Source organism: Plectropomus leopardus, chromosome 12 (genome assembly GCF_026936395.1).
Source record: "Plectropomus leopardus strain MGB_pleo_1.0 chromosome 12, ASM2693639v1, whole genome shotgun sequence".
Lineage (NCBI taxonomy): Eukaryota > Metazoa > Chordata > Actinopteri > Perciformes > Serranidae > Plectropomus > Plectropomus leopardus.
In genome coordinates, this window is record NC_142187.1 from 19595645 (window position 1) to 19609668 (window position 14024).

Sequence of the window (14024 nt, forward strand, 5' to 3'; positions counted from 1 at the left end):
TCCTCCGGCGGACAGGAGGGCGGAGTTTACCAACTTTCATACTCAGACAAGTCAACGACGGACAGATATGTCTTCAGCCGGACCTGCTGACCCTTTGTGAGGGTTAAAGTGCGTTTTTAAAATCCCCTGATAGCGTTTATAGCTCCTGGCGCAAGCGTCAAAATGGTAAGTGTTTGGTGTTTGTTTTCTGCGCATGACAGTAAGATTAGCTGTTCACCTGTTGCACCTGTTGTCGCTGACAGGTAACTAAAGCTCGGACCTGCGCTTCCCTTTTCCACCGAGGCTTGTTTGTTCTTGTCAGGCCGCCAAACGGCAGTTGCTTTGGTTTTATATTGTTTGGCTTAATTGTGTTTATTGCTTTGTATAAAGCGACAGCCGGAAGTAAGGTGTACATGTCGTCAACCTGTCCCCAAACAGGTTTCGTCACTTTACACCGAGTCCTGCCCTGGTGGCAGTTTAATGCTCTCCATTAATTTGCCTGTGGGCTGAAACAGGGGATACACACCTGGAAATACCAGTAAGATGACTGGTTGTAGGCCAGCTGCTTGCTACTATAATGTGGTTTTATCTTAATGTGTTTGTAGTTTTGTAATCCTGATAATGTATCCCCAGATGCATTGTTCTTTTTCTGTCCACTTTACAATGGAAAAAATGTACTTCCTCATTTTGTTGACACCAGGAGTGTTTCTAGGATTTGAGGACATTGAGGGTTTAGCACAGACTTTTGTACTAGGGATTTGTTATTTATGCACTCCAGTAGGGGTGGGCGATAAGGCCTGACAGGGTGTATTTGCAATAACAATATCCTTGAAGATATGACAAAATACAGAAAAATATTTAAACATATTTCATCATTAACTTAAAGAACAAAGAAATGAAACAAAATAAGCGTATAGTTTTACATGTGAGCATGAACAGTTTGCCCTCAAATATTCAGTAAAAAATAAAAAAATATTTCTCATGTCAGTTTGTAAACAACAACATTATTAACTAGTAGAAAAATATGCTCTCAGCCATGCTTTTTGTTGCCTTGTGTAATGGTATGACACATTATGCCAACAAGCTGTATTATTGCCATTATCGTGATATGATTTTTTTCTTATGGTATTAAAAGTTATATTGGTATTATCATGAATGATATGACATGGCACACCCCTACACTCTGGCATCTTATTTGCCCTTAAATGTATTTATTTTTAACTTTCCAGATTAATTTTGAATCGTGATGTTTAAAATATTACTAAGTAATTAGTATTTAGTTGTAACAGAAAACTTTGCAACTGCTGTCATTCAAATTTACAGAATTTTAAGGTACTGATGCACTCTCTCTCTCTCTCGCGCTCACACAAAATCTAATAAAATGTGCTGCTTGAATGACACAAAGGTCTGACTGGCGTTTTTGATCAGCAGTATAATATTATTTTTAATATTATTTTTTAAAGGATTTTATGAATGAGCAAAATGAGAGATTATTAGATCCAGTCTGGACTCATGTATGAATGGCCTATATATTTATTTCCGGGGCTATTAGTAGAAGCGTCGGATGCCAAGGCTTCAACGCCACTGTTTGAAACAAACTGAACACTGAAATTTTCCTAAAAAGGCTAAAAAGTCAGAGAAACATATTTCCACAATCAACAACACACAAAACAATGTCCCATATTTTAGGTATTTGAGTTCAACAATAATTCATCAAATCCAAATGTTCTGTTGGTTTCAGCAAGTGTGAAATATCTTGTGCATTATCACGGGAGGATTATGAGAGAATGGGCTCGCGGCCACAGATATGCAAAAGGCCCCACCACCTCTCCTACATAGTTGATGGTTTTGCCTCCTTTTTCTTAGTTTTTTTCATCTCTTTGTAGTATTTATGCATCTTTTTGAGGTTTTGTGCCTCTGTGTGGTCATTTTGTAAGTGTTTGTAGTCATTTTGAGTGTTTTTTTTGGTCATTTTGGTTGTTTTTTTTAGGCAATTGTGTCTCTTTTTTTGAGATAATTTTTGATTATTTTGTGTCTCTTTGTTGCCATTATGCAGCTTTTTTTGTGGTTTTGTGTCTTATTGATGTCATTTTGTGTCTCTGAGTGCATTATATTTTTTTTTTTGGTCATTTTTTGATAGTTTTGTTTATCTTTTTGTCATAATGCATCTTTTTGAGGTTTTGTGTCTCTTTGTATTAGTTTTTAGTGTCTTTGAAGTCATTTTGTGTCTTTTTGGGGTCGTTTTTGATAGTTTTGTGTCTCTTTGTTGTCATAATGAATCTTTTTGTGGTTTTGTGTCTCATTGCTGTCATTTTATGTCTCTAAAGTAATTTTGTTTAATTTGGGTGGCTTTGGGGTAATTTTTGTGCCTCTTTATAGTTGTTTTGTGTTTCTTTGAGGTGTCTCTTTGTAGTAAGTTTGAGTCTCTTTGCAGTCGCTTTCACATCTCTTTGTGGTCATTTTGAGTCTTTCTTGGTAAGTCAGCATTTAAATGGTCAAATTCCCTTACAGTTCACCCTGACTTTAAAAGTAAAAACTCAGATCTTAAAATCAATCCTAAAACAAATGGGCAGCCAGTGTAAGTTCATTAAATTGGAGTAATGTGCTGTCCAGTTGTCTGTCTTACACCAACAATGAGAGGAAGACTTAAAGGAAACAGTGTGTCAGTGTGGTTCCGATAGAGATGGAGAAAATTAATGTCCATTTTTATTTGTAGCCAAATCTATTTCCAATGCTAGGAAGCACATTATGTAAACATCCGAAAACCAACTCCTTTTGAGAACCGTGAAAAAAAACCTTCAAAACTACCTCTTCCTCAATCGTGTTGTTGACCCTCACATTTTTTCCACTGTTTGCTCAGGGGAGTTACTCTTTAATGAGCCACGACAGCAGCAAACCGCTAGTTTGACCCTTGGGTAGTGTGTTAGGGTGTACTTTATGTCCTCTGCAATGACTTTTTGTGAACATGTGTGCATATTTAGGTTCATGCATGCATCACGGTTGCCCTTCTGACCCTGCCATGTGTCTTTGTTGTCAGATGCGCTTCCTGCTGCTCTTCAGTCGCCAGGGCAAGCTGCGTCTGCAGAAGTGGTTCACGCCCATGTCAGAGCGTGAGAAAAAGAAGATCACCAGGGACATGACCATGATGGTACTGGGACGGCAACCACGTTCCTGTAACTTCCTGCACTGGAAAGACCTGAAGATTATTTACAAGAGGTGGGTGCCCCCACGGCATGTTTGTTCAGCTACTTTAAATTCATTTATCTGTTTTTTTTAAGGTCCATTTTGTCGGATTCAGAGGGCTCTATTAGCAGAAATTGAATACAATAGCTGGAAGTATGTTTTCATTACTGTTTAATTACCTGAAACTAAGAATTGTTGTATTTTCATTACCTTAGAATGAGCCGCTTATATCTACATAGAGAGCAGCTCCTTTTCATGGATGTAAAAATGATATAACCCTGCAGCTCCTCTAGATTTTCTAAATGTTATAGGACCAAATAGATGAAATTCTTATATTGAAATAAGTCATTTTTAGAGATGCATGATATTTAATATTTGCCAGTATTCAATATGGCAATAGTTTCAAATTCACTTTGGCTGATGAAGAAACCAATGGCGATATATATGCACAAATGTTTTCCACCTAACTGCAGAGAAAATCCAATTTCTCCTGTAGTGTAATTAGCGTAATATGCTTACTTTTACTGTAATGCAGATATAAAATACAATTCTTCTCAAAATGTACACCTTCATTGGGCAAACAAGAGAGCTGCTTTAACTTAGGTTATTTGTAAAACATGCCATATATACATTATTATGTCACAAATTATTAAAAACCTGTAAAATTCATCCCACGTAAACAGTCTTGGATGATGCTCTCCCTAAGAAATTCCTGACAATAGCCAAAACCAGGGCAAATCTGAACAATTAATGCCCAGGGCTCCACGATCCTGGAAAACCTGGAAAAGTCTTGAACATTTTTTTACACCTGGAAAAGTCATAAAATTAGTAAGCTTTAATATTCATCAGTGTGTGTGACGTTTTGTTTACCAACACTTTGCTCTCCCTTCATGTGTGCCAGCTTGCTGAAGTTATGTTCTAATATAGTTTGAATCTCACATGTTAAAAAAAATACCAGGCAAGTTTGGCATTAAAAAAATATATTATGAGTCCTTGAAAAGTCATGGAAAAGATTTGAAATGTTGTCCTTGAAAATGTGTGGGAATTCTGTAAAGCGTCATCTTATTGCCTGTCATATAAGCAGAAATTTTCATTTTGGGCTGATGCTGATATTTCATTTTAAAACTGTTTATCGATACCGATGACGTGTTGATATTATCCTGCATCCCTCCTCATTTTTCAGGAGTTGAGACACTCAAACAAATGTATCCACTGATTTACAGACATCTCTTTCACAAAATAACTGTATGGGGAAAAGTATTTTTGGGCCTCATGGCATCACTTGACTGACCCGGAAGTTGTAATTTAATCTTTGGCCTCTATATCAGATGGCTACAAAAAGTCCAGCACTGTTAATGGGGGCTTATTCCTCGTCTACAGAGTGCACCATGCTAAACCGCCATGATTCTACAGCCAGCCAGGATGGACTGACCAAACACTGGCTCTTTACTGGGCTATTTGCATTTCTAATCAGCTACCATAGTTCTCCTACATGCTTTGCACACAGGAGAAGTTTCAGTTGGTTGCAGGCTGCAACTTCACTACTAGATCTCATTAAATCCTACACGGGAGACCTTTAAGCAGCAGGACAATCATTCTCTTTTCTACTTATATCCGCAGCAAGTCATCACTGTGTCACCTTTTCCTCAGGTATGCAAGCTTGTATTTCTGCTTGGCCATAGAGAACCAGGAGAATGAGCTGATAGCCCTGGAGGTTATTCATCGCTACGTGGAGCTGCTGGACAAATACTTTGGCAATGTATTTTATTGTGTTTCATCCTCTTCTATTCAATATGCAACTGTAGCCTGAAAATAATGGCAGCTTAAAGAGACAATTCAGCCAAAAATCAAACACATATCTTTCCTCTTACCTGTAGTGTTTCTACTATTTCTTAATCTAGATCGTTTTGCTGTGAGTTGCAGAGTCTTAGAGATATCAGCGGTAAAGATGTCCGCCTAGATGGCACCCGTCTCTTGGTGGTGAAAGCGACAAAAAGAAAAAAAGAAAATAGTTCTCACAGTAAACTTGAGTAACTGGATCATGATTTTTTGTCATCTGATCTTTTGGTTCTTTGATGTGGAAAAACTTGTACTCTTGGTCAATCTCCACTTTAATCAATAACAGAATAAACTCTACAAGCCTCAGTTGATCTTACATACATAGAAATACAACACAAATTTGACATCAGAAAAGATCTTAGTGCAGCACTACGCATGGACGCAGCCAAACAAAAGCAATAATCCAGTCTTGTATATCACATGTCATACAGACCTGTTTAACATCAGAGTCTAAACTTCCACAAGGTCTTTATCTTACAGTATCTAAACCTTCAGACACCCTGGAGCCTGCTCACATGCCTGCATGCAGACAGTGAAGGACTCTGAAATACCAGACCATGACCATGGACATTCATACATTCATACCAGCCCGCTCTCATTCCCAGCTCGTCAAATACCACCACTTGGTCAATGAATTCAGTGTCAGACACTGATGAAAAGAGGACCTTTCGCGGCAGTATGATGTGCTGCCAGACAGCGTCACTTACAAATACTGTCAGTAAAAATGTGATACAAGGAGCTAGAAAGCTCCTACAGGTTGGGTGGCAGCAGGCGGTGGATGTGTGTCAAATTATGATGCTTTTTTTCACCTAAACCTAGCCATGTGCCTTTGTTCACTCGGGAAAAAAAACCTAAATAGAGAGTGTTTTATCAATGTAAGTTTATTTAGAAAAGGACTGTATCTAACAAGTGGACATTGTACATTGCTTTGAAAATAGATTTGTGTTTGACAAGACACAATGCACATAACAGGTGTAAATTGACACGGCATCATGGAACGGCAACAACGGACACAGGAGGGTACCTCGCGCATCCTATGTGGACGTGAAAGCCCACTGACCGATATTTGACGAATTGGAGTGATAATGTGTTGATACAATTACTAATATTGCTAGGGGGAATCTCCAGAAGTCGCATGATACAGTATTGTTGCCATACTTAAGTCACAATACAATATTGCAATTTTAAACAAGTTGGGATAGGCTGAGTGTTGCAATCACATATTTTGCGATTTATTACCTGTTTTTGAACTGTAAATTGTGTCATCATAAAACTTTGTCAACATCTACTTAGTTTAATGAGATAAAGTTTCAGTCTGTTCTTCTCACTTCAGTCATTTTTATTGCAGTTAATTGTATCTAGTGGACTAGAAAAAAAGTGATATAATTACTCTAGCAGGCCACCAAAAGCTTAATTTGCATTTATTATAAAAAAGAAAATCAATACTTGGAGCATGTATATCGATACAATATTGCCATGCAAATTGATTTTTCCCCCCACTCCTAATTATTATATATAATGACATTCACATACTTTGGCATTGCTCGTCTTTTCGCATGCTTTGAGCAGCACATGTGGAGTGCCATCTTGTTCCATTTTAGTAAAGAGTGCTCAGATATGTCTATGCCCGAAATCTCCGACTTGCACCAAAATAATCTAGATTGATAAATAGCACTAAAGGTAAGAGGAAAAATATGTGATTTTGATGTTATGGTGAACTGTCCCTTTAAATCCAAAGTGTATTAACTTTTGGACTAAGATGTAAAGATCATAACCAATCATATCATATCAAAAAGAGAAAAAAAAATCAGCACAGTTTGCGCCGTTTTATAATGATCAAAATAACCTCCTCTCAGGTGTGTGAGCTGGACATAATCTTTAACTTTGAGAAGGCCTATTTTATCCTGGATGAGTTTCTGATGGGCGGCGAAATACAAGAAACTTCCAAACAAATGGTGAACCGCTCCATCGAAGCCTCGGACATGTTGCAGGAGGTGAGAAGCACTTACACACTCACGCACATAAAACAATACAAAGCGTGATTTGCATCTGTGGTGTGAGCATGTAACATCTGCTGCACGGCTCGACGTGATTAAAGAAACGGTTACATCTTCTGAACCTAGTTTAGTGTTGATTTTGTCTTTTTTTAAATGTCGGCTGTGGGGTACTTAGGCAGATCCGGATTCCTGATGTTGGTTCTTTTTAACACTTCTCATGAATCAAGCTCCAGTATGGGAACTTGTTTGTGTGTGTGAGTGTGTGTGTGTGTGTGAACTTAAAGCAAACGTCACAAGTAGTTATTGTCATAATGAGTACAATTAACAGTGGTGCTGCTGAGTCCCTGGTGTGCCTTCCCCTCTTGTAGCTTGTGGATATTAGCTCCTTTTTGTATAGATTTGTGTTTGTGTTGCTGTTTTCCCTCACCCCCCTCTGTGTATGTGTGTGTGTGTGTGTATCTCTCTCTCTCTCTCTGCCAGTGTTATTGCGGGTGAGAGACAGATTTCCCTGGAACGTGACGTAGGTTTTAGTGTTTGGCTGATGCTTCCCCCGCTCTCCCTGTAGGCTCTTGGCTCTGTGTGGTACAGTAGTTAACTGGGTGTGTTTTGTTCTGTGCTTCTGAGTAGGGCTGACTAACACTTTTTTAATCAAGTGTTGGATTATGTGCAGCGTAGCCATCCCATTCATTTTGACCATTATCGCTTCAGGATGACAGCAGTGAGTGGTATGAGGTGGAGCTGTTTGGATGACCTTGAATATGGACAGAAAGGTTAGATGTTCCGCTTGTGTTAGTTGGTGTGCTCAGCACTTAATAACAGGTGATGTGTGGGTGTGTGCCTGTGAATATCAGTTGTATTTTAAAGATTTTTTTACAAGACATAGAAGCTGACATTTAAACTAAACTCTGTGTGATTTTTTCTAGACCATGGAGGAGTATATGAGCAAACCTGCATTTTAACCTGTGGAGGAAACTAAGGAGCAGCGGGGAGGAATACAGGAACCAGACGTACTGTATATGAGTCAAAGAAGTTTCCCAATATGGAATTTACTTTGATTCTGTTGAACATTTTCAAAAGAAGAATATCTGCTTGCCTTCTGTCTGAAGCTTTGCTGCGATGTAACTGCATTTAGCGTGACTGATATTTTCTCAAAGTCATGTGCTCAGCTGAAGGAAAGGGGGAGGGCTGTTTTCAAATTGATGATTGTCATTTAAATGAAGTAGTAATAGAGGATCAGGGATTCAAAAATGTATTTTTAGGTTTGTGAATTTGTTTAGTTTGTATTTAAATCATGCATTAATATATCAGAAGTGACACTACCAGTTGACTTTGAAACAATGGGGCTTGGAGTTGTGCTAGTCTGCAACTCCACTTAATATTTAAAAAAAAGAAGAAGAATGATTTCAGTCTTAAAACCAACAGATTGGACTAAAACCGATTCTGATGAATTTCTTACTGCTTTTAATCTATATAGCCCGCTTCACATGTGTGGGACCATTGCTCTTGAAAAGGAGCAGTTGCTAGTGTGGGTGTGAATATCACTGTTTGTTTTTTTTATCATGTGCAGTTTATGATATTGGAGCTTACTGTTTGATTAAAATGTGTATTTTGATAAAATGGTACAATCTGAGTAATTATTTTTACCATAAGTGTATTTGACTTCACTGAACCTTTTGAGATCGACATGGTTTGCTGAGATCAACATGATCTTCACCCCACCCTACCTCTTTTTTTTGCGTTAAAAAAATTGCACACGGCAAATGGTAACATGGAGTGTATGTGAAGAGCAAACATGTAGGAATAAACATAACATTAAAAATATAAAAATAAAAGGCCTAAGTCATTTAGGGTGCATTACAAAATGATAGAAAAGAGAAAAGAATATATTTTTGAATTTTCACAAACCATATATTATTGTTGTTATTATTGTTATTGTTGGCAGCTATTTTTTTTTTTAAATTTCTGTTCATTTGTAAGTAGCTCTTGTTCTTGTTTGTAGTAAGTACAATAAATATAAAAGATAATTCTCTTTTGGGGTGGGGTGGGGGGTCGCCAGAGGAAACTTGCCCAGGGCACCGAATGTGCTAGACCTGGCACTGCTTGCTTGAATATATAGTGTATGAAAGCTGATTTTTAATAAGCAACACAACTCAGCAAGAAGAAAAATAATACCGCTGATGCTTTATTCATCTGTGATTTATCACACATTATTGAACATGTACAAAATGGTTTAAAAATGAGCATACATAGCACAACCACTGGTAGGCCAACAAATACAGAGCTTCGTAGTATGAAAGGGTTGGAAGGCAGGCGACGGTCTGATATTTAGACTTGGAAATAATTATCCATAATAATAATAACATTAAATCCACTAACCCTGAATATATCACGAGTCACAACAACACTCGTTCTCAGCCCAGCACGCTGCTGCCCTAACGAAAAATCCCTATAATATTCCTGTCCTGTCAGTTTATATGCTTTTAAAGGCCCAGTCAGCATTATACTTTATAATTTACAGATATATTCACATATGCAATTGAATATTTTGACATAAATTAAAAATAAGCCATCACTCTGTTGATTATAATTGAAAATATAAGCCTGTTTACAAACACCAATTAACTAACCTTCAACAACATCACAAAACTTTAATACGTTGGATTTCATTGTGATTTGAAATTAGTCGATGTATTAATTGGCAATCTGAGAGTGACAAATCAAAAGTGATTTTGAGGATACTTTGTTCCTCGTTTATGCACGCATTGCGCCTTTAATCTATGATATCAATATAATATTTCTATGTTCTTGCAGCAAGTAGGGACTTCTTTTTAAAAATGTCTTGGACCTGTAAGATTGCTATAGTTCATTTTCGTTAGGGTGATATATAGCTTATATAATAGAAATTCTGTAAACTAGATCACGTCCACCAAACTTTATTTTTGAGACAGTATAAATACTATATTCATAATTTCGTGCGTCTTGAAGGGGCTACATCCCAGCCACAGCTTTCTCGCGGTGCTCCTCCTCCTCCTCTTCATTCACGGTCTGTGGAGCCGACGTCTTGGCCATGACCTCCTCTTTCCCCTGCATCTCTGTGGGCTCAACTTTCTCCTCCGTGGCCATTTCGGTTTCCCTCTTGGCCACTGGCCTCTTTTCAGTGTCCGCTTGTCCCAGGTAGTCCTTCATGACGCGCTCGTACAGCTCGTAAGGGAAATGTCCCCTCAGCTGCGCCTGGGTGTCCCGCTTGGTGATGGTGTTGGGGTACTCTGTGAGGATTTTGGCTGCCAAATAGGTCGTAACCTCGTCCTCCACGTCGCCGTCATCGTCTTCATCATCGGCGACATCAGCTTGACGTTTCAGGGGCATTTTGTTGAGCTCGGATAAGAAGAGGTTCTCCCTGCGCCCGGAGGGAGGAGGGATTTTAACTGGGCCTGTGTTTGCACCAGGACTGGACACCACTCTGTCCGAGGAGGAGGGGGTCTTCATGGGTCTCTGCACCACTGGATACTCGTTACTGATCGTCTCCACGCCGATGATGTCCAAAAAGTCCTCTCTGTCCATGTCCTCAGGGGCGGTCGCGGGCTTGCTCTTCAGCGGCAGTCTGCGGCTGTAGTACCTGATCTTTGGGGTCTGGCCGGTGGTGTAGCGAGTTGCAGTTTGGGGTTCACGGTGGAGCTTCCTGAGCTCCTCTGTGAGCAGCATGTCGATAAGGTCCTGTGGAGGGACGTGGAGCTTGAGGGAGAGCTGGAGCAGCTCCTTAACTGTCCGGGGATCCACGATGGAGGGGCGGATCAGCCTCTTTCTCTGCTCCCCGGTTTTGTCCCTCTTCTGCGTCTGGTCGCTCATCTCCAGCACCTTCAACAGGTAGTAATCTACCAGTTTGGTGTCATCATCAGCCTCCTCTTGGTTCTGGTTCGCCCTGCGTTGCATCTCCTCCTTCTCAGCGTCTTCCTGCTCACCGAGCGCCCTGTCCACCTCCTCGTGGCTCCCGTTCACCAACTCCTCCGTCTCCTCCCTCTCCTCCATGGGGACCCACTCCTCTCCTCCGGCCACGTCCTCATAGGCCTGGCTCCTCAGGCTGAACCCGTCCTCTTCTTCATCATCGTCGTCCCCAAACACGTCTCTCTTCTGTCCCCCGATCGTGGGCATCCTCCCAAGCTCTTCAAAGATGGAGCGTAAATTGGCGAGGCTCTGTGGTGTGTACTGCTCATCCAGGTCCTCTGTGGCCCGTTTGGAGGCATCTGTGTTCTCCTCATCCTCGAACATCAGTGGATATTTCTTGTGGGGTCTGGGGAAATTACCGTAGTCTGCAGGTGCGCTCTCGGGAACTTCAGTTTCTTTGGTGCGGTGTCTGTGCGTGCGGCGGTCGTTCCTGGGCGCAGAAACGGGGCCGAGCTTCGCCTCTTTCCGGTCCTGGAGTGACTTGAGCAGGGCTTTCATGAGCTGCTCAGCGGTAATGTCCTGCCTCTGCACGCCGGGGGCAGGCTGACGGTCCCCGGGGCTCTCGTCCTGCTGCGAAGCGAGCTGAAGCAGCACCCTGAACTTGTCCACTTCGTCGTAATCCACGGGTTCAGGTCGGCCCCCGTTCCGCTGCTTCAGGCTCTCAATGTACTCCAGGGCTTTCATCATGTCGGAACTGGGTGGGTAGGCAGCCTGCTGCCCCTCACCCTCCCCGCCTCGCAGCCTGTAGTGGCGGGGACGCAGTGGGAGAGACGCAGCCTGCACGGCGCATCCATGGAGGAGGAAGGCGAGCAGGACCACGGCTCCCCCCGCGGGCAACTTGTGGTGGAAATGCAGCATTATAGGCAATTTATCACCTGTAAATAAACCAAAAAAAGCATAAAATGTTAGAGAAGAAAAACAAAATCAGCAAGGATTTCTAAACATCTTAGAAAACTTACTCGAAAGCAACGCGCAGATACACAGATGTTTTTTCCGGGATTTGTATGCCTATCATGGAGTTACGCTCCGCAAATTGAATGATACGATGCTGTGCGTGAGGAGATACATTCACATCACTGGATGAGTCATTCCCCGCGTTGTTATGGGCAACCTCAACATCCGATTCCCCCATTAACAGCACAGACGTTCATTAAAAAAAAACCTTTCACTCCTCATTATTTCACTATAGCAACAACGCATTGCAATCATCCATTGTTGTGGATACGTTTCATCACATTGATAACCCCCTTTATCACAGAAAACGTCGAGATCTGCGGAAAGCGAGTGTAGAAAACAACCATATATCGCAATCTAAGACAATTGGATATTCATTTGAACTGAAAAAATAATAATTGTAAAAAAAAGAAAACATAAAAATAACCGTCTTACCTTTGGCAATGGAGCTCAGACAGCAGTGAAGGTGTATGGCATCTCCTCAGGAGCGGTGCTGATCTCTTCTGTTTTCAGCACTTGGACAGCTCCCCTCGATATATGAGGTAACACCTGACCACCGCGTCATCGCACAACACACGCAATGGCCGGTCCTAAAAAATCCATATAAATGATTCAGGTTTATGATATGGCATACTAAAAAGCTGGCTGCATTAAAAATAGTTCCTCTGTGCTGTGCAGCACAGAGGAGAAGCCATTGACTGGAAAGAGTCTGGAAGCAGATGTACTGACTTCTGCCCAGGCCTCACAAACAGTGATGCTTCTGTGAGCACGCATTCATCAGGATATAAACAGCTCACCCTGCATGAACATATTTGATTAAATCAGATGAACAATGCAAATACTCCTCCCAAACTTGCATAAACATTAACATTTAAGCACAAATTTTATGAGACTATTATCATAAAATATTATATATATATTCCATATGTACCAAAAATTGCCTCCCACACGGACACGGAAAAAGCACTTTTGGTCATAAAACAATATGTATTTTTACCATCATTGCCACCTTCGCCATGGCACATTAAGAGTTAAACCCTGTAGCGATGACTCACAGGCTAAAACCACCGCGGAGTTGCTGTCGCAGTTCAGCAGACCCTTCCTTCTCTCCTTCCTTCTCTCTCTCTTTCTCTCTCTATCCTCTCGTGATAAACTCCCTCCTGTCATTTGGGGGCCAAAGCTCCGGCATTCCGCAGGTCGACAAGATAAAGGGCCACCGCGAGGCACCTGCCAATAAAAGGTCAGGGATGGGTGGGGACAGAGTTTATGGTGAGATCAAAAGCCTAACTGGACGCGTAAAGTACTCCTTTCACTGTATATCATCCGGTAAACATCTGTGGTTATCACCAAAAAACAGCTCCAAAAATACACTGAAGGTGTTGTAAACGTATATCTCACCACTGATTCAGCCACATTCTGATATTATTCCTTTTCTAGATATAATTGCTCGGTATGGAGGCAAAGAAAATATTTAAACATGTTAAATTGCATGATAATTTTGTACTTATATCTCTTGGATAAATCCAAACAGCTTGTTTTTTCAACCCATTAAACCCTGCCTTCAGATTCCTTTCAAAAGCTGTTCAATAAACCCTGAGCAAATTGGTTTTTCAAAAACATGAGGAATGACCAACTTGACAACAACCACAAATTGCAAAAAAATCAGGCAAAGATGATGAAGAAAATGACGTGGAAATGTGTTTTATAAAAGGGTGACAATTATTACATAATTATCAAAACACTATGGGAAAACGCCAAGAAAACTATATTTAGGCTATAATCCTTATAATTTTAAGTTTGAAATTATGTTCTTAAGTAGATTCTTTTTTTGGGAGGGTCATTTGTTTTTGTTTTTTAGGTAATTTTGTTTGTTTTTTGTTGCTAATTTCTAGCTATTTCTTGGGCCATGTGTTGTTAAGTTGCTCACTGCTTTCTCCCCATCTTTTTTGAAGGAAAAAACAATTTGTGTAGGTTTCAATGGGTTTACACAGGCCTGTAGAATAAAGCCTCAGTATACACAACACCTCCATATGCTTGAGCCATTGAGTCATTTAAGGCTTTAAAGGAGCTTTATGGGATACTTAGAGCACTTCTATGATTCAAAGTCTGAGGTGCGATAGCCTGCACAAG

General features: G+C 40.6%; 2 protein-coding genes across 3 annotated transcripts; one reads left to right on the forward strand and one right to left on the reverse strand.

The window, feature by feature from the left end:
• The first annotated feature begins 9 nt into the window (after positions 1-9).
• On the forward strand, positions 10-8615 carry ap1s3b (adaptor related protein complex 1 subunit sigma 3b). 2 transcript variants are annotated; one of them, XM_042497956.2, is made up of 6 exons: positions 10-165; positions 3017-3195; positions 4813-4921; positions 6858-6995; positions 7707-7768; positions 7922-8615. In XM_042497956.2, the coding sequence occupies exons 1-5, from the start codon at positions 163-165 to the stop codon at positions 7746-7748; spliced, it is 471 nt and encodes a 156-aa protein (XP_042353890.1). In that variant the 5' UTR covers positions 10-162; the 3' UTR covers positions 7749-7768; positions 7922-8615. The 2 variants fall into 2 exon arrangements, with proteins under 2 accessions (XP_042353890.1, XP_042353891.1); XM_042497957.2 differs by lacking the exon at positions 7707-7768 and having other exon boundaries at positions 11-165.
• Positions 8616-9159: 544 nt separating this feature from the next.
• Positions 9160-12483, reverse strand: scg2b (secretogranin II b). The gene is made up of 2 exons (XM_042498080.2): positions 12330-12483; positions 9160-11815 (listed from the first exon to the last, which is right to left on the reverse strand). The coding sequence occupies exon 2, from the start codon at positions 11796-11798 to the stop codon at positions 9987-9989; it is 1812 nt and encodes a 603-aa protein (XP_042354014.1). The 5' UTR covers positions 11799-11815; positions 12330-12483; the 3' UTR covers positions 9160-9986.
• Between the last annotated feature and the right edge of the window lie 1541 nt (positions 12484-14024).

Excerpts from the sequence above, each read along its gene's own strand:
- ap1s3b (XM_042497956.2), top strand. Across the intron at positions 3,196-4,812 it reads CTGAAGATTATTTACAAGAG|GTATGCAAGCTTGTATTTCT; the intron begins GTGGGTGCCCCC and ends CCTTTTCCTCAG. Across the intron at positions 6,996-7,706 it reads CCTCGGACATGTTGCAGGAG|GATGACAGCAGTGAGTGGTA; the intron begins GTGAGAAGCACT and ends TTATCGCTTCAG.
- scg2b (XM_042498080.2), bottom strand. The coding sequence starts at position 11,798 with ATGCTGCATTTCCACCACAAGTTGCCCGCGGGGGGAGCCGTGGTCCTG.